At 46.8% G+C, this 17,383-nt stretch overlaps 6 protein-coding genes across 6 annotated transcripts; 5 read left to right on the top strand and 1 right to left on the bottom strand.

Moving 5' to 3' along the window:
- Nucleotides 1-1,203: 1,203 nt before the first annotated feature.
- Nucleotides 1,204-2,659, top strand: F5Y00DRAFT_260703 (subtilisin-like protein; the record flags this gene model as incomplete). The annotated part of the gene is made up of 6 exons (XM_048011061.1): nt 1,204-1,479; nt 1,538-1,723; nt 1,775-1,867; nt 1,931-2,312; nt 2,371-2,408; nt 2,468-2,659. The coding sequence occupies 6 exons, from the start codon at nt 1,204-1,206 to the stop codon at nt 2,657-2,659; spliced, it is 1,167 nt and encodes a 388-aa protein (XP_047866335.1).
- A 2,093-nt stretch (nt 2,660-4,752) lies between these two features.
- On the top strand, nt 4,753-6,166 carry F5Y00DRAFT_233248 (ERV/ALR sulfhydryl oxidase domain-containing protein). Its single transcript, XM_048007285.1, has 3 exons — nt 4,753-5,320; nt 5,430-5,795; nt 5,858-6,166. The coding sequence occupies exons 1-3, from the start codon at nt 4,989-4,991 to the stop codon at nt 5,874-5,876; spliced, it is 717 nt and encodes a 238-aa protein (XP_047866334.1). The 5' UTR covers nt 4,753-4,988; the 3' UTR covers nt 5,877-6,166.
- A 397-nt stretch (nt 6,167-6,563) lies between these two features.
- Nucleotides 6,564-7,618, top strand: F5Y00DRAFT_260701 (proteasome A-type and B-type; the record flags this gene model as incomplete). Its single annotated transcript, XM_048011060.1, has 6 exons — nt 6,564-6,597; nt 6,686-6,731; nt 6,790-6,804; nt 6,865-6,899; nt 6,985-7,225; nt 7,300-7,618. The coding sequence occupies 6 exons, from the start codon at nt 6,564-6,566 to the stop codon at nt 7,616-7,618; spliced, it is 690 nt and encodes a 229-aa protein (XP_047866333.1).
- A 4,887-nt stretch (nt 7,619-12,505) lies between these two features.
- Nucleotides 12,506-14,096, top strand: F5Y00DRAFT_252430 (cyclin-domain-containing protein; the record flags this gene model as incomplete). Its single annotated transcript, XM_048009938.1, has 2 exons — nt 12,506-13,774; nt 13,920-14,096. The coding sequence occupies 2 exons, from the start codon at nt 12,506-12,508 to the stop codon at nt 14,094-14,096; spliced, it is 1,446 nt and encodes a 481-aa protein (XP_047866332.1).
- Nucleotides 14,097-15,186: 1,090 nt separating this feature from the next.
- Nucleotides 15,187-16,375, top strand: F5Y00DRAFT_37441 (uncharacterized protein). Its single transcript, XM_048013566.1, has one exon. It carries the CDS (start codon nt 15,246-15,248, stop codon nt 16,245-16,247), a length of 1,002 nt encoding a protein of 333 aa, XP_047866331.1. The 5' UTR covers nt 15,187-15,245; the 3' UTR covers nt 16,248-16,375.
- F5Y00DRAFT_37442 (uncharacterized protein) lies at nt 16,376-17,301 on the bottom strand. Its single transcript, XM_048013567.1, has one exon. The coding sequence runs from the start codon at nt 17,157-17,159 to the stop codon at nt 16,503-16,505; it is 657 nt and encodes a 218-aa protein (XP_047866330.1). The 5' UTR covers nt 17,160-17,301; the 3' UTR covers nt 16,376-16,502.
- Between the last annotated feature and the right edge of the window lie 82 nt (nt 17,302-17,383).

Here is a 17,383-nt window from a genome sequence, read left to right as displayed (position 1 = left end):
TTATATATACCCGTGACTTGCTCATTGATAGAGGCTATATATATCAACTTACGCGTTGCTGATCGCTCATAATGAATACGAATAACGTTATACTCTCTGAGGCATAGTATATATATTTAGTATATATATTTCTACGTGTGTGAAAACCTGCGAACCGCTGCTATCAATGCCGACCGCTCGGTAATTGCGGCAGCGAGAGCTGATCACATCATGTCGTATTACCTGTAATATAATATAAAAGCCTGCTGGACTTGCCGTGGAATTCCACTCAAGATACTGTGCGCAATCTGGAACGAGAAACAAGCTCAGTCTTGGCTTCTTGGCCCTTTATATATTCTGGGTGTTGATAAGGACAGCATAGGGGGGCATAAGGGGGGCCAATTACCGAATTAGGAAGGCCGTCCATTGGGCACCACGCGACGCGAGCTCAAGACTACTTCTCGCGAGAAAAGCAATGGCTTGGCGCAGAGGTCTGATACAACATCATGATACTGCCTGCTAGATTTCCTTTCCCCACGCTATTGGGTTCGACTCTTAGCCTGTGTTGCAACCGGCCGCCCGAATCCACCACGTCCTAGGGCTATGTACTTGATCTCATCCTTGCTCCGATCCCCGGTTCGGATCTAGGCTCTAAGTCATGGCCTACGACCTTAAATCCTGGAGAGCTTAGAGACCCCAGGTACCCCCAAGAGCTTTACACCCGCCGCCAATCCCTCCTAGCAAATGCGGGAAGGTATCAATACCTCTTCATCCCTAGGAAACAAGCTCTACTAACTACCGCGCTTCCCCAACCCATAATAGTCTTAGGATCTCATTCTGCATGTCATGTTAGCGCTGCAGAGCAGTCCAGGAGCAGGGGTCCTTGATAAGGTACAGACAGCTTCGCCTAAGTCATCAGGGTCCCCTCACTACCGCTGGCCAATACGTCCTGGGGGGCCGCTTATTACAAACTACATCGTCATCTAGCCCGTCCGACTATATCGCCGAATAAGACCCTAATGCCGTATAGGAGATCTGCGAGTTTCCTACCAAGGAAGGTCATGATCGACGGGCACGAGATATATCGACGCTCAGATGAAGTCCTCATCATGATAAATAGTCGCGATGCTCTCGACTTGAGGAGAGATTCTGTCCCTCATCACTCGCAGACAACTCAGCTTCAGATCCTTCCCACTTAGCACTTCCACCTTGACTTGCCCCAAGATGCGTACCGCCGTCTTCTTTGCTCTCCTGCCTCTGGCATTCGCTGCCCCAGCTAAGCGATCCGCGCCAGCTCCCCTCATCAAGCCTCGAGGAACTCAGCTCATCGAGGGCAAGTACATCGTCAAGCTCTACGACAATGCCGCTATCACGGCTCTTGACGATACCATGAGCACCTTCCAGGGTGATGCCGACCACGTCTACAACGTTGAGGGCTTCAAGGGCTTCGCCTCGTCCCTGACGGCTGAGCACCTCGAACAGCTTCAAAACCACCCCGACGTAAGTCACATAGTAGACTCGCCCATCAAGGCCCGTTCGGGATCTAACCAGTTCACAGGTTGAGTTCATCGAGCAGGATGCTGTCATGAGCATCAACGCCTATGTCACCCAGACCAACGCCCCCTGGGGTATTGCTCGTCTATCCCACAAGACTGGCAGCAGCAGCAGCTATGTCTACGACTCCAGCGCTGGTGCTGACACTTGTGCCTACGTCATCGACACCGGCATCTACACTACGCACTCGGTATGCTAGACTCGCGGAACTCCTACCGATATTTACTAACAACACTTCTAGGAGTTCGAGGGTCGCGCTACCTTCCTAGCCAACTACGCCGACAGCTCTAACTCTGACGGCAACGGCCACGGCACCCACGTTGCCGGCACTATTGTAATACACCACCTATCCCTGAGCCAATCCCTTTCGGCATGCTAACCATTTTCGTCATAACAGGGCAGCAAGACCTACGGTGTTGCGAAGAAGACTAAGCTGTACGCTGTCAAGGTTCTCGACTCTAGCGGTTCTGGCTCTACCTCTGGTGTCATTGCTGGCATGAACTACGTTACCTCCGACGTCAAGACCCGATCCTGCCCGGCCGGTGCCGTCGCCAACATGTCTCTTGGCGGTGGTGCTTCGTCCTCGATCAACAGCGCCGCCAAGGCTATGATCAACGCTGGTGTCTTCTTGGCTGTCGCCGCCGGTAACGACAACCAGAACGCTGCCAACTCCTCGCCCGCCTCTGAGCCCAGCGTCTGCACTGTTGGTGCTACTACCTCGTCTGATGCTCGTGCCAGCTACTCCAACTACGGATCCGTGGTTGACATCTTCGCCCCTGGTATTTATCCCAACCCTAGGTATGAGCTGAATATTGACTGTACTAACAAATGAAAAAGGCAGCTCTATCCTCTCCACCTGGAACAACGGAAATACTGTAAGTTTATTTACTAGTCTATTCACTACATCCGACCGCCGAACTAATTTCTATGCTAGAACACCATCTCCGGAACCTCCATGGCCACTCCCCACATTACTGGTCTCGGTGCCTACCTCCTAGCCCTTGAGGGCAAGAAGACCCCCCAGGAGCTCTGCAGCTACATCGCTTCCACTGCCAGCAGCGGCATCCTATCCAGCATTCCGTCCGGTACTGTCAACAAGTTAGCCTATAACGGTGCCCCTTCATAAAGGATGCACAAGGAGTTTAATGGCTATTCTGTAATGGGATTACGGTGGTAATGCTTGCGTGGGACTGTAGTGGTGATAGCGTCATATCGTTGACCCCCGATATTTTACCGCTTGCTGTTTTCTAGATACCGAGGATGGTATGTAGCTTTCAGAGCTTCGAACCGAACCGATGCTACATAATAGTTCGAAGTCGGGGACCGGTGGATTTGTTGGGGACATGGTTCGTCTCCACGGCTATTCGTATAGCCTAGGAAGGGTAGAAATATACGCTGCCATTAGTTACCTTTTTCGAAGTATGATTTGCATCTGCCATATGAATTAGCCGCGAAAGAATAATTGACTAATACATTGAGAATCTCATCTCATCGCCCGTGTCTTCAACCCCTGAAATATTTATGAGATTCCCCGCACGCCAACTATACACGCCCAAATGAGTGGATGTTTTGAACAGGGCAGCAATGTTGCGATTGACGCTCTCCAATATAAGTGGGAATTACTCATGCGCCGTTAGAGCCGGCATTCAGCATATGTCGGAGAACCGCAACTTGTTCGGGATTTCTAGCTCTAGGATCAGCGATCACAGGAGATAGTTATGTTTCGTACAAATTAATAAGCAAGGTAAATCTCCCACCGGGATATAACAATTCGACCACCCGTAGCCATTAAGATACGTATAATTATTATACTCCAGGATGACGAGTTCTCGTGAGCACGACACCCCTACATAGGGACAACTACTATACGCGCACTAGAAGGCCTCGCATATTTTACACGTAACTTGCGCACCCTTCGATACTAATTCTTGGCATACAAAGGCATTTACGGATGGAGTGATTAGGGTATATTAAAGTGCTCATATATAAGCAACAGTACTGGATCATTTATTTATTCCCCTAGCGAGCTGAATACTTCGGGGCTAACTGGTTGTACGGTTTGAACTGAACCACCTGCTAAGAAATATATCGTCAAGGGAATCCAAAGTGATCCTGTGACTCCTAAATGAATACTTCTCGAGGTATACTAACTCGACTAAGATGGGAAACATACATCACTGCCGAGTGAAGCAGTTTGTGTGGGTACGTATTGCTCAAATGAGTACCTTAGGTAGGTGTAGTCAAGGGAAATACTATCGGATACGGTACGGGGTATCTATTTAGATGGAACATGTATATAAGTCAGGCTTCTCCCTTCTTCCCTTCTTTCATAAAGAACCCCAGTTACCTGTTAATTAAGCCATTCATACTGCTTATATGCTATATTTCTTTTCAGCATGTGTTATGAATATAACTAGCAGTGTGTTACGAGGTGAGATTAAGAAGCATGGAAGTAACTTCGTTGTTACTCGAGGGACTCTAACCTGGGTAACTACTAGAGCTAGTAACTATACGTATTGGTTAAGTATCATTTACTTTAGATGATATATAGTTAAGGCGCTTTGGGATTACTTTGGCTTGTTTTACGGGTTCGACAGCCGTATGACCTATGCTATCGAAGGGGGAATGGCCTTAAAGATGTTATTGTCGAGAGTTGAACCACAAATTTATAAACGACTTAAATCCCTCCAAATACTTACAAGATAATAAAGGCTTATCAAATCGTTCCCAGAATCATAATTCAAAAAAATTAGCCAATAGTCTTTATGGACTTTGTTAATGTCGCTGTGACCAAACCTGAATTTGAATATTTAAAAGAGATACAACTATACCATGAGCCATGTCCTCGTCTTTAGTGAGGATTCTATATAACTTGTTTAGGTTATAAATGTATTGATATTTGTCATGCCGAATATAGATACTTACCATTGAAATTCTAAAGTAAATATCATGAGTTTGCAAGTTACAGCTTCATTCTCTTTCCTACATGTACACAGGTATCTTTTACAACTGTGGAGACATTAGAAAGTACTCCGTAGTGTACCTTACCCCGGTGCCTGCTCGTGCGACAGTGGCTCCATGATAGGCGATTCCGTATCGGGCTAGCGTCAACCATTCATTCGGAGAGATCCACTAGCGTGTACACTACCTTGTGGACCCTGGCCGAGGATATCAAATGGCCCTAGAACGATGGCCCTTGAAACCATTAAAACTCCTGACTCCAAAACCACTAAATGCTAACTAACGTCCGACGTTGATCGAACGATCCGACGTATCTTCTATTGCTTCTTTCATTCACTACATTTCAATACTATTTTTTACTTTACTGTCGAATAAGCTTCATTATTAAACCTTTTTAGTTTGAATTTCCTTGTTGGACGGACCCTACACCACGATCTGCGATACGAGTTTTTAGCCACGCCCTCACCTCAACGCTCGTCTCCCCACATCCGAAAATGGCGCGGCATCTTTCCGTCGTCGTCATCCTAGCGGTTGCGACTTTCTTGGTATTGTCTTTCATGACGTCTTTCGGTGAGAAAACCGAACAAATACGACAGGTGCTACCTGCGGCGGGTTTGGCCGAACGGCCGTTAGGTGCTTCAGATGCGATCACAGCAGATACGAAAGCAGGTTCAAAAATAGATACGACGCCAGATATGACAGCAGACGTAAAGCCAGATGCGAAAGCAAACGTAATCCCAGACCCGAAATCCGATTTCCCTTTGCTGTCGAGCGGAATCCTCTCAGGAGGCGCAATTGCCCCGAAGCTTGAGAACGCCACCATCAAGTGCGTATACTTCCCAATTCTGCGATGGACAATACATACGACATCTATGATACTCTATAGCTCGGGATGTGTGTCACGGATTTTGCTGACTTATCTTGATTTTATGTAGAGCTGAACTCGGCCGTTCGACCTGGAAATTCTTCCATACCATGATGGCGCGATTCCCCGACAAGCCTACCGAAGACGACTCCCTCGCCCTTAAAACGTTCATTCAGCTATTCGCACGCTTATACCCCTGCGGTGACTGCGCGCGACATTTCCAAGAACTACTCGCCAAGTATCCACCTCAAGTTAGCTCGCGTAGCGCAGCCGCGGGATGGGCGTGCTTCGTACATAACCAGGTTAATGAGAGGCTAAAGAAGCCCATCTTCGACTGTACTCCTGCGAAGCTCGGGGATTTCTACGACTGCGGTTGCGGGGGTGACAAAAAGGAGGCTGCAGACAGCATAGGGGAACTGAAGCTAGAGAAGGAAGGGTGAGTATCTTCCCCCGTGAATACCGCACCTAATATCGCTTATACGCTAATGTTCTGGATAGATTGACCAAGGGTGGCTAATTGTACAATTATATCTTGTTTCTGGGAGCATAGCGATCGGGAGTTCTTGGTGGTTGATTTTGATCTTAGAATGGAAAATATGAAGCACTTTTGTGTTGGCTCTCCCCTGGCATCGAGAACACACCGAAAAGAGTAGATAGATCTTATCTTTTTAGTTGCAGTTTATGTGATTTTATAATGTCTAGAATACATGTAGTAATTTGTTTTCTTTCGTATCATGCTTTGGATTTTTGCTGCATCATAGGTCAGCCTACAAATTCCAACGCGCAAACCTCAAATCTCAAAATGCCCAATTCGATCTCGATAAACGTACACACGTGCATATGCAGGTACACAAGCTAAGTATCTTATCGATTCTAGATTCAGATATGAGGTATCTTATCAGTATAATCATGCTAGAGATCACGTGATACTTACGGTCATGTCCAAGGCTAACGATAGATAGGTAGATAGCTGATAGCTCCCGATCTCCGACCCCAGCCTTGCGCGTCGGAGCTGCCTTGAGCTTGGTCAAACAATCATTGAAGCTGTTCCTGCCGCCAACCCGCCAACCCACCAACCAACCCACCAAGCTTCTTCCACCACATTTTCTATCGACAACGACAAAACCTTGTTCTTACAACCATTATTCCGCCCTTTGCTTGTTGAAATCGCGCATCTTTCTTTATCTCGTCTCCAGTCTACAATATGGAGTTTGGCAACAGGGGTGTCTTGAACGAGGGTACGTTGAGATCATTAGCTTTCGAGGCTCGGGTCTGGAGAGGTTCAACCTAAGCGTGTAGGACTAGACTGACAATTTGTTAAAATAGATGGAATCCATGTGGACATGGAGAGGCTAAAGAAGGGCGAGGTCAAGTGAGTACCATAAAATAATCCAGCACAATATCCAATCAGCCAACTAACTGATTATCAGCCTCGGAACATCGATGTAAGCTTAACTTTACCGAACTATGGCCAGAGAACGATCGTGGATTAACTGGGTTGCTAGCATGGCTGTGACATTCAAGGATGGCGTCATTCTCGGTGCGTGCAATAACCTTATTCCCTATAATCCCAATCCCTCACGAAACCTTTATAAAAACATGCTAACATCGTCGCCTGCTTTCAGGTGCTGACTCGAGAACCACCACCGGAGCATACATCGCGAACCGAGTTACGGACAAATTGACCCAAGTCCATGACACTATCTGGTGCTGCCGATCTGGTTCGGCCGCCGACACACAAGCTGTGGCTGACATAGTTCAATACCAGCTTGGTCTGTTCGCGATGCGAAACGGCAAACCGCCTACTACCCAGACGGCCGCGGCCATCTTCCAAGAGATCTGCTATTCGAACAAGGACCGGCTAAGGTATGTTCATGAATATACTGCTGAAGACTCATCCGCGAGGTTGATGCTGGTACTGACGTGATTGCGTTTTACAGTGCGGGTCTCATTATCGCGGGTTGGGATGAGCGACACGGCGGTCAGGTCTACTCCATTCCTCTCGGAGGTTCTCTACACAAGCAATCATATGCGATCGGCGGCTCCGGTTCGACTTACATCTACGGTTACTGTGATGCGCACTGGAAGGAGGGAATGGAAGAGCAGGACGCTGTCAACTTCGTCAAGGGTGCGCTGGGCGAGGCGATTAAGTGGGATGGCAGCTCAGGAGGAGTTATTCGCATGGTTGTCTTAACGAAGAAAGGGGCAGATCGACACCTGTACTTGCCTGACGAGAACTACGAGGTGCGGCATCAATAGATCCTCATTAGACATGGCAACATAGGCAAGACCCAATCGCGCTTTGAGGGTTGAGCATGCTTCTCCATATCTGTACAATATCACCCGAATTCACGTGTCGCAGCCGCTGCAAGCTGCGCGGCGATGATTTGATATGAGGTCAATAGAAGCTTTGCAATGGGGTGTATTAGATTTCCAACCTCTTGGGTAAGCAGATAGCCAATCTGTGGCAACACCCCCGTGAATGGATTCTCTAATGCTGCAGGGTTGGGTGAATTTCGAGCTCCAATCCTTGGCAACGCGCACACAATCAGGCGGTGAGCGAAATATACGTACGGCGTCAAACAAATCATTAAGCTCGGGTTGTCACATAGCATGACGGGATATCGCCAATAGAATCGCAAGTTGACTGATGGGTGAAGCTACGTAGTCGAGTCGCTCTGACAATCGACTTACCAACCTGTCCTAAATACCTCCCTATCGTGTTGGAATCTTGTCGCTGATAGGGTGAAGGTTGATCCCGGAGTAAGCCGGGTTACGTGGGAATTTCATTTGGATTACCTAGACGATTTGTGCCGCCTGTTGGTTCTGCGGCCGGATGGACAAGAAACTTTTGTTGAGCTTCTAGAGCAGAGCGATAAAAAAGAAAAAAATATCTAATTTGAAGCTGCTTTGCATTATACCCAACCGGTCTCCCGCTTCATTCATCGTCATCAGTGCTACGTTAGCGATGCCTAACGCACCTAAAGTGTGATCATCGTCACCTACCTAACGTAGGTACTCTAGATGAAGCCGCGGAGGTTGTAACTCTTACGCTGTCCTCCAGGCTAGGGTCTTTATTTAGCCTAAATATCGAAACCCGAATGGAGAGCAACGTCGAGTCTTGGCAAGCGTTGCTGCAAAGCGACTGTAGGAATGAACAATTATTAAGAGATTTCCGAACCCTGCATTTCACCGTTTCGAGGTAGGAAATTCTTCGAGTGGTGGAATAGGGGGAGATGGGCGTGTTCAAGGGAGAGTTTATTAGCCAAAAGGCCCGTCCCGTGTTTTTACTTTCTTATCTCATCACTCAAAAAACCCGTGGGGGTAAAAGGAAGAAGAAGCCTACGAGCACGATGATGCCATCAAGTAACATCTGTTTTTCGATTTTTGGAACGCCGCATTGTCAGCCTCTCAAGTCGGACAGGGGGGCTAGCGAGCACCCGCCGTTGCCAGGCTCTTGGCACGGGGATAGAGTGCGGGATGATATTAGTTCCACACCTACATGGGTATGGAATTATACATAAGTACGTCTATATACGGGGAGTAGATTCTCAAGACTAATAGATCTTGGTCGTAAATCGATAGCAACGAATACCAAGATACCACGCGATGATAAAGGCTTAAACCGAAGATGCTCGCGAAAATCACAGGGTGAGATCAGCATACGACGTGAAGGGTTATTCTAGAACGAAGTCCCTGAATCGTACTACATAGTATTAGACACCGAGGATGGGACCGGGCTAGAAGAACGGCGGACCCGGATTTGCTGGCGAACGTGAACTACTACCAAGCTAACTAACCAACGTATTTAAGGGTCCTGTTCGTAATTACGTAGTGAGGGATATGCCCTGGAAACGTCGTCACGTTCCAAGTTCTAATATCAATGAACCCCGCGTAACAGCTTCATAGGGCTGCATTGTGCCTTCTGGTACCTCAATACAAGGACTCGTGATACACTATCACTATGATGATATGTATCGGGATGAGTCTCGTAGTATTGATTGATTAATTAAAAAAGAAAGGAATCTATCTAGGAAGCTATTTACAATTTTGTATGCATTCCTTACTCGTGGACCTGTGGGTCCTTACGAGTAGTGGTCCGTGCCCAGTGGTGACGGATCCACAGCATTAGGTAGTTAGCTGACTCGATTCTTCGAAGAGGTAACTATGTATATTAAAGTTTCGGTGCGAGTCTTTTTAATTCTTAAAGCGTGTGAAGCCGTACGAAATTCACTGCGTGAAACTACACTACATACTGTGAATGTTCGTTAATGGAGAGTTGAGATGACGTAGGTTGAAGATGCAACATATCGGCCATCTCCTATTCACTTACACCATGTGTATACTGATCGCTGTAATACCCCGAAGGCATTTTATTTTGTACATACACACAAATACGGGATACTGGACCATAGATATTGAGTGAGTTGAAAGAATCATCCATCCCTTCATACGTGACTTAGCACTTCTTGCTACCCGAACACATATATATGCCTTATGAAGTAGACAGCTACATCGTAACATATAGTTACCTATGGAATATTCATCATGTTCGGATTTAGTCAATCTCGGAAATTCAACGTAGAGACGGTCTACTTCCCCCCTCTCTCTTCACCCCACGGTAGACATTATACCGGAGAAACGCAAGTAAAAAAAATCCTACGAACCAACGAGCTCAGAGCTTCCCGTGCATTAGCTTGCTGACGGCGACTGTGCACCGCCTCACTGCTATTCCCCATTTCGTTAAGACGCAATTATTACCTGCAGTTCCGGGACCGGGTCTTAAGCGATCCTGTCCGCCATCCCATCCATCCCAAGCATTGCGAACACGTGCGAGACAAGTGACAGAAGGCCAAAGCAAAGTAAAAGGAAACCTACCCAACGAGAAGCTGTCATTTTCTTCTCAAAATGTCGATTTTCAGCCTATCGCACGCCATCTTGCTTGTTCCCTCCCCCCCCTTTTTTTTTTTCGTCCAACTTGAATGTTTTTTCTTCTTTTTATTGTTGATTTAATCTACAGCCGCTGTCTCCCTATTAAAATCTGCTCGATATCCCTTTTTCTGTATTCCTCGACCTCGTAATCTTTTATTGCTACTCCTGCCATCTTTGCTTTTGTAGCGATTGTAGATTCAATTTATTTGTCTATTTGAGGAATGAAGAATATGTTCCTGCGGCTTTCAGTGTTTTATCTACTTATTTAAATCAAATACGCCGAATTAAATTGAAGCGCGCGCAACCGGGAAGGGGGCAACCATTATTGCTCTTCTTCTTCTTCTTATTGTTGTTGTTGTTATTATTACACTACATTGCATTGTACATTTGATTACACTATTTCATTATTCCTCCTTCTTGAAGCCATTCTTTTTTTACTGGTTGATTTGGATAGTTGGGGTTTTATCATATTTTATTTTATTGCTAGGTGGTTACCGTAACATCAATTGATTGTTCGGTACAAAGCCTAAAGTGGTCCTATCAGCAAGCAGATATCAGGCAAGTGCACCCTGGACGCACGCGCCGAGACATTGGATCTGAGGCTTTGACGTATGCCTGCTCTATCTGTCGTATCAATCTTCGCCGCTGCCACCTGCATCTTGAAACTAACAACCCCCCCGACCGCTGCAGGGTTAGCCTGTTAAGCCTGTTACCTCTTTTTACCTTACCTGGACTTCTGGACCTGGACCTGAGCCTGAACCTGAAATCTGAACCCGACCTTACGTACTACTAAACTTACTACAACAACAACAACAACTACGACTACGCAATCCATCTTTCTCAAATCGTCCCCCATTTCCATCAAAGACAACAATCATTTACGGAGTTTGTTACTTGTTTGATTTGGGATACCTGCGCCGACTAAATATCCCTTCTTAATTTCCGTATTATTTGTCGTTACAAACGGACGCATTGATAACTACTAAAATTATCTCCGCTAACGCGAGATTCCAACGCTCGAGCATTTTTGAGACCGTTGTTGCGCCCGACCCAAAGCTTGGTAATCTTTACTGATCTACCAACTGAAAAAAATCACATTCTTGTGCGCATCGCATATTTTCATTCGATAGCGACCGAGAAAAAAAGCTTATGCTTACGGCGCCATCGGTTACTAGTATTAGAATAGGTAAGCATCATGATTTCAGATTTTGTTTCGTTGTCGTCCGTGTCCCGCGTCCCTGGCCCGCGCCTGAACTTAGGTTTGCTGGCGTCTTGCTGGCGTGTTTCGCACAAGCATAAGGGTTCGTCGTCTGATCCTTTTATTATCCTCCCTGTTCCTAGCAATCCCATCTCTGTTTGCGCAACCCTTTACTCGGGGGCGGTGTTGGCGGATAGAACCAGTAAAGATGCTGGAATATGATCTGGAATATGATGAAAGCTGTGAATTGCGCCTTGTTGTTGGTCAGTGAGGCTAGAGTTGGGCTATGCACCTATGCACCTATGCCATCTAGTCATTCAGTTTGACAATCCACACCTCACGACCTAGTCATTCTCTCTCTTAGTGGTCAAACTTGACGATATCTTTCATTCATTCGGTCTTCGTCAAGCGAATCTTCTGGTACAAATCTTCTGGTACAAAACAACCATGATACTTTTACCATCTGGTTGTTTGTATGGAACCGTGAACCTTGCCACCTGGAATCACAGTGACATATGGGGCGTTCCACCCATTTCTGGCCTTATCTGCCTCATCGTGGATCGTTGGGCTGTCGAGATTGTGGCCCGAACATTTTCTTGTTTACCCGTTTTCCCCACTCGTGGACCCAGAAGTTTACTGCGAGAGAAAGCAAAGCAGAAGCAGAAGAAGGCCAACCAGCTAGACTCGAGTCACCGAACTGCTGATCGACTACTTGACTTAACTGAGCCGGGCTGAGCTGAGTCGAGCCGAGTCGAGCCAAATCGAATCCCCTTCATTCTACCTTCGTTTTAAAAACCAGACACGATCAAGACAACTTAATACGATGGGATAGATTCACCAACTAATACCTGCTTCTTTTTAGGCCTCTTAATAATTCTCGATTGCGATATCCACTTCGCATATTAATCAACCAACTAGACTTACTACTACCACCACTACTACTACACTCTTCGCAAGACGATGCGATGGCTGCTATAATTGGAGATTTTGTTTCGGAACATACCCGCCTCCATAATATGATTGCAGCTTCTAGCTTACCTCACGAACACTCGCGATCTCGCGAATCTTCATACCGGTCAGATTCTAGAAACCGACCGCGCGAAACACCATCTCAGACGGGTTACTCTCCCACTATCTCAGCCGCGTCTTACCGACCTTCAGTGCCGAGTGCGACACCTTCTAAACGATCTTGGGAATCTACAGAAGCAGAGACAGGGACGGAGCAAAAATACATCTCATCCACCGGCGGAGCCTCAAGGTTCCCCACGCCACCTGATTCTTCCTCGCCGAACCCCGCTTCCGCACGCGTAAGAGCACAGAATGCAAGCCCGTCGTCAGAATACATGGCATCGGAGACCCAAGCGACTACATCGGCGATACCTAGCAGTTCTACACCCACACCTACCCAGCAGCAACCATCTCCTGATTCCGATTCACACAAGTCCCCGACCCCACGCGTCAATGCCGATAGTACCTCAACTCCGTCGGAAGGACACACTGTCTATGTGCGCGATCTCGCGCATATCCAGAGCCTTGCTCGCGCCGACCTAATGAACGGAGGCAATGGACCAGGCATATTAAATGACCCGCCACTCCAGGCGATGAAGTATGAGATCAGCCAAATGCCGATAGGCGACATCATTGAAATGGTTGCAGCTCTTTTAACAAAAATCACCACCACCAATGATCTTCAGCATGATGCCTTGCATAGAAACGCCACCCACCAGCAGACCGCAGCCAGCCACAACAGCGAAGGCACCTCGATGAGCCCTTTGAGCAGTTCTGTTCTTGCATTCCACGGCAAGAACGTGCCGGCAATCACGATTTTGAGTTACCTGAGCAGGATTCACAAGTACTGCCCAACTACGTATGAGGTATTCCTCAGTCTTTTAGTTTACTTCGACCGCATGACTGAGCGCGTGAACACTATGGTAATGGAGGCAGAAGCAGCGAGGAGGCAGTCACAGACCCAACAACCCTCACGATCTCAGGCCTCGGTGGCAGAGGCGCAGTCCGGCAGCAATGCCGACAGAGAGATGCGAGATGATGACAGTGACGGCGATGAAACTGAGTCCGATCTCGTCGATGACGATCCCGGTGAAAAAGGGAGAGAGAAAAGGAGCCGGGAAAAGCGAGCAAGAGCAGCGCCGCCGCCGCCACCTACTTCGTCCGCCACTTATTTTGTTGTCGACAGCTTCAATATTCATCGCCTAATCATTGCGGGTGTCACTTGCGCGAGCAAATTCTTCTCGGATGTTTTCTATACTAATTCGAGATACGCTAAGGTAAGTTGCTTCCCTAAATACCTCTTAGGTACCTATATCACACTCCAGTTCCCTCTCGCTTGTAGCCTCTTCAATGTCTACCTACTACCCACGTCCATATATACCTCTTCCATGTAAAATCTATTCTAATACGTTCGCCTTCTAGGTCGGTGGCCTCCCGCTAGCAGAGCTCAACCATCTCGAACTGCAGTTCCTTCTGCTAAACGATTTCCGACTTGCCGTACCCGTCGAGGATCTGGAAGCTTATGCTACGATGCTTGTCGAATTTTATGCTCGAGAAGTCGTCGCTCAGCGTTCGCGGCCAGTGAGCGGGACCGAGTAAGCTTACGAGCCGATCATATTTGGGATAGGAAGTTCTGGGACAAGATGAGTGTTGCTGGAGGTGCTCTGCTTGGATTACATTTATACCTATTAAATACCTAAGTAATCACTCGCGATCCTCTATATGCGTTTGCCCCATCTCTATGGTCAGGTAGGGACCGTCGAAGAAGCTGGAATATGCAGGATTGTCGAGTCGGGGGTGGAAGAAACCTTGACTCCGCCGACGTAGAGATTAATTGGTCGTCGTATCAGATTTGCATGGGGCTAGCCCTGGGGATTCGATTCCGTGTAAGATGAGTTTAGGTCGGTTAGGCGCCCCTTAGAGGCGGGAACGGAAGGGGGGGTGAGTTATTGTCACTCTTATTTGATACCCGGATTAGATTTCCTTCGGGCTTAACTCCCTCTCCGTCGTTACGAAATAATTTGAAAATGTATTCTTCAAAATTGCTCGTCTCGTGATATCCTCGCGTAATAAAATAATAACAGTACTCGAACGAGTTGGAATAGGAACAACGGAATAGGGGTTCCTATGGTATAGTATATAGAAACTTACTAATATCAGATTAAAGAAAATAGATAATCCATACCCATTAAGTTAACCCTAGGTATCTGACTTGTTTGAAACTATTTGTCCATTGCTTATAATTATGGTATGCACCGATGGACTATAACTTTGTATATCATTTCGTGCTGAAGAGTAAAATGTATTAGAGTCAGTTATATTTATTGAGAATAGGTTCAACGGATGTGCTAGAGCCCATACATGCGTTACATTTCGGTCCATCCGGTACAGCAGTGGAAAGGCTTGTAAGTTAAAGTATTTAGGAACCATGTAACTATGCTACTAAGTGCCTGTCCATTTTGAATCATGTAGTAACTGATCAGCTTTCATTTTTCAAGAACAAGGAATCTGCGTATGAAAATTAATGAATGAGGTTGAGTTACTATCGCTTTATACCTTGTAAAGAATGCCATTGTTATGTGCAAGACGATTGTTACGTATGTGATAGAATTGCCGTATAAGTATACCTTTAAGATAAGATCGAACCGGCATTGATTTAACAGAGTATTTTCAACTCGTAGCTACTTTTGCGTATATTCTTATTCATCTCATACGGATACTACTTATCTGGAAAAGTACATAATAACGATGGAGGAGCCGGTATACATGTTGGATAGGAACGCTAGGCAACTTGAGGAAATTTGGGAATGCGAAGAGGGACGGCTGGATCCACAAAAGGTGATTCAACGTCCGGCCATCCTTCACGTCCAATTATACCCTAAATCAGATGTCTCTCAGGACTTGGAAGAATTCGTCAAAGATCTTGGTGGAAGCGCTCCCTATACACATCCAAAATCGCAGATTCGGTGTATAATTTGGCATTTGTTTGTAGCATTTGGGTACGGCGTACGCTCCAAAGACCATTTCCGTTTGCTAGAGCCTACGAGGAGAAAGACGATGATTGGTAGAACCGCGGAACTCTACCCACTGTATGAAGGCGAGAAGCCTGTAGATTTCCATTTCCTGGTAAACTACCATTTTCGAGGGTTGGACACGCCGGACAACGAGATACCCCAGGAGGACACGGTAGTTTGGTGGCCAAATGTCATAGTCTACCTCTCGGAGGTATATCGCACTATGGTACAGATTGACCGGACTAGTCAAGACGGTATGCAGAAGTTCTTTGGGTTCTTCGCGCGGCCGTATGTCCGCATGCAAGAATATTGGATTATGATTGACGAAAAGGTACATTCCACACCTGTGGAAGAAGATTTCGCCGCGGGACCAGACGCTATTGATGATATATACGAGAACAAGCTAGATGATGCGATGAGAACTAAGCTGAGAACCAAATTTGAGATATACAATTCCGATGATACAGTCCGATGTAGGTTAGAAGACATTGTGGCTGTTAACGACGTTGAGGGGTTGACTGCTACACAAAAACGCAGACTTCGTACGGTGGCGGCATATCTAAGGTTCTGGGGCGACAGTGCACCGGTAACGCCTCGAGCTATACGATATGCTCGTCCGGGCGAGAAAAGCCATGGGGAACCGGCCACTATTATTGAGCTCGTTCATAAATTAGACGTAAGGGAGCCTAACGATCGTGTAGGGTTGAAGTTCTTCCCTGCCGTCACCCCCCGCTAAATAGGGGTACTTCGCGCGTATCAAGGTATAAAGGCCTGCGAAAAGAAGTATACCTTTCCCGAAGATAGACAGACGTATATAAGTTACGATATTATGTAACAAAGGCCTCGGTGACCCTGTATCAAACGGTGATAGAGAATGTAACTGTTCGGGAGAAAAAACCTAAAACTCATTTGTAAGAAAATATGAAGCCTATCAAGTCTTATATATTCAATTAGTACTGCCACAATTTTTTGCGCATGATGCCCCCCCTTTTCATCCTCTTTCCTCCGTCCGCGGCTTGAGCGGACGGGGCAACGCTGGTAGTTGTATTGACATACGAGGACGACCACGAGGACGACCACGAGGGCGGCTATGATCGGAGCCACGACTGGAACCACGACCGGGACCACGGAGGCGACCACGAGAGCGACCAGGGGGACGACCGCGTGGCAGCTGAGAGGGCGAGTTAGGAGGAGAAGGCCAATCATATAGACGAGGTCGTCCGCGGCGGCGAGGTAGCGATGTATGTAAGCGAGGTCGTGATGTATGTAAGCGAGGTCGTCCACGACGTCTAGGACTTCGGCTAATAGGAGGGGAATGGCTAGTTGGATCTTGCTGGTTATCGGAATTACCTGCCATATTTTGCTGAATTAACTGTAGCATCTCTGGGGTTTGAGAAGGTCTTTCGCTGTGAGGTTCAACTTTGCAATCTTCTTGCTGAATTTCTGATATCTCATGATGAGTTGCAGCCATTTCTGGCGCATCATCTGTTTGAACACGACCGCCATCGTGATGTGTCTTGCTAAGAGCAGTGGCAGTGTGACCAAGACTTTGACTTTGCGGACGTTGAGGTTGAGGCACGCCTTCGGGAGGGATGCGACTATTGTTTGGTAGGCCTATTGAGGCGGTATTATTATTTCTGTCATCCATACCTAAATGCTAACCTGTGGAATTGGTCTTGTATTACGGGTGCGTTTGCTAAATCTAAAGAGTCTCAATCTAAAGAGCATTACTATTTCAGTAGTATTTGAATTTCAGTAGTATTTGAATTTCAGTAGTATTTGAATTTCAGTAGTATTTGAATTTCAGCTGTAGCTTAGCAGCTTAGGTACCTGTTATTCTTTACGTAATCCCATACAAACTCCTTATCAACT

This window comes from Daldinia vernicosa (assembly GCF_022497035.1).
Source record: "Daldinia vernicosa strain CBS 139.73 unplaced genomic scaffold F5Y00scaffold_15, whole genome shotgun sequence".
Classification (NCBI taxonomy): domain Eukaryota; kingdom Fungi; phylum Ascomycota; class Sordariomycetes; order Xylariales; family Hypoxylaceae; genus Daldinia; species Daldinia vernicosa.
This window is presented reverse-complemented; position numbering and strand designations above follow the sequence as displayed.

Coding starts and splice junctions, on each gene's coding strand:
- F5Y00DRAFT_233248 (XM_048007285.1), top strand. CDS start 4,989: ATGGCGCGGCATCTTTCCGTCGTCGTCATCCTAGCGGTTGCGACTTTC. Junction 5,321..5,429: donor CTTGAGAACGCCACCATCAA/GTGCGTATACTT, acceptor GATTTTATGTAG/AGCTGAACTCGGCCGTTCGA.
- F5Y00DRAFT_37441 (XM_048013566.1), top strand. CDS start 15,246: ATGGAGGAGCCGGTATACATGTTGGATAGGAACGCTAGGCAACTTGAG.
- F5Y00DRAFT_37442 (XM_048013567.1), bottom strand. CDS start 17,159: ATGGATGACAGAAATAATAATACCGCCTCAATAGGCCTACCAAACAAT.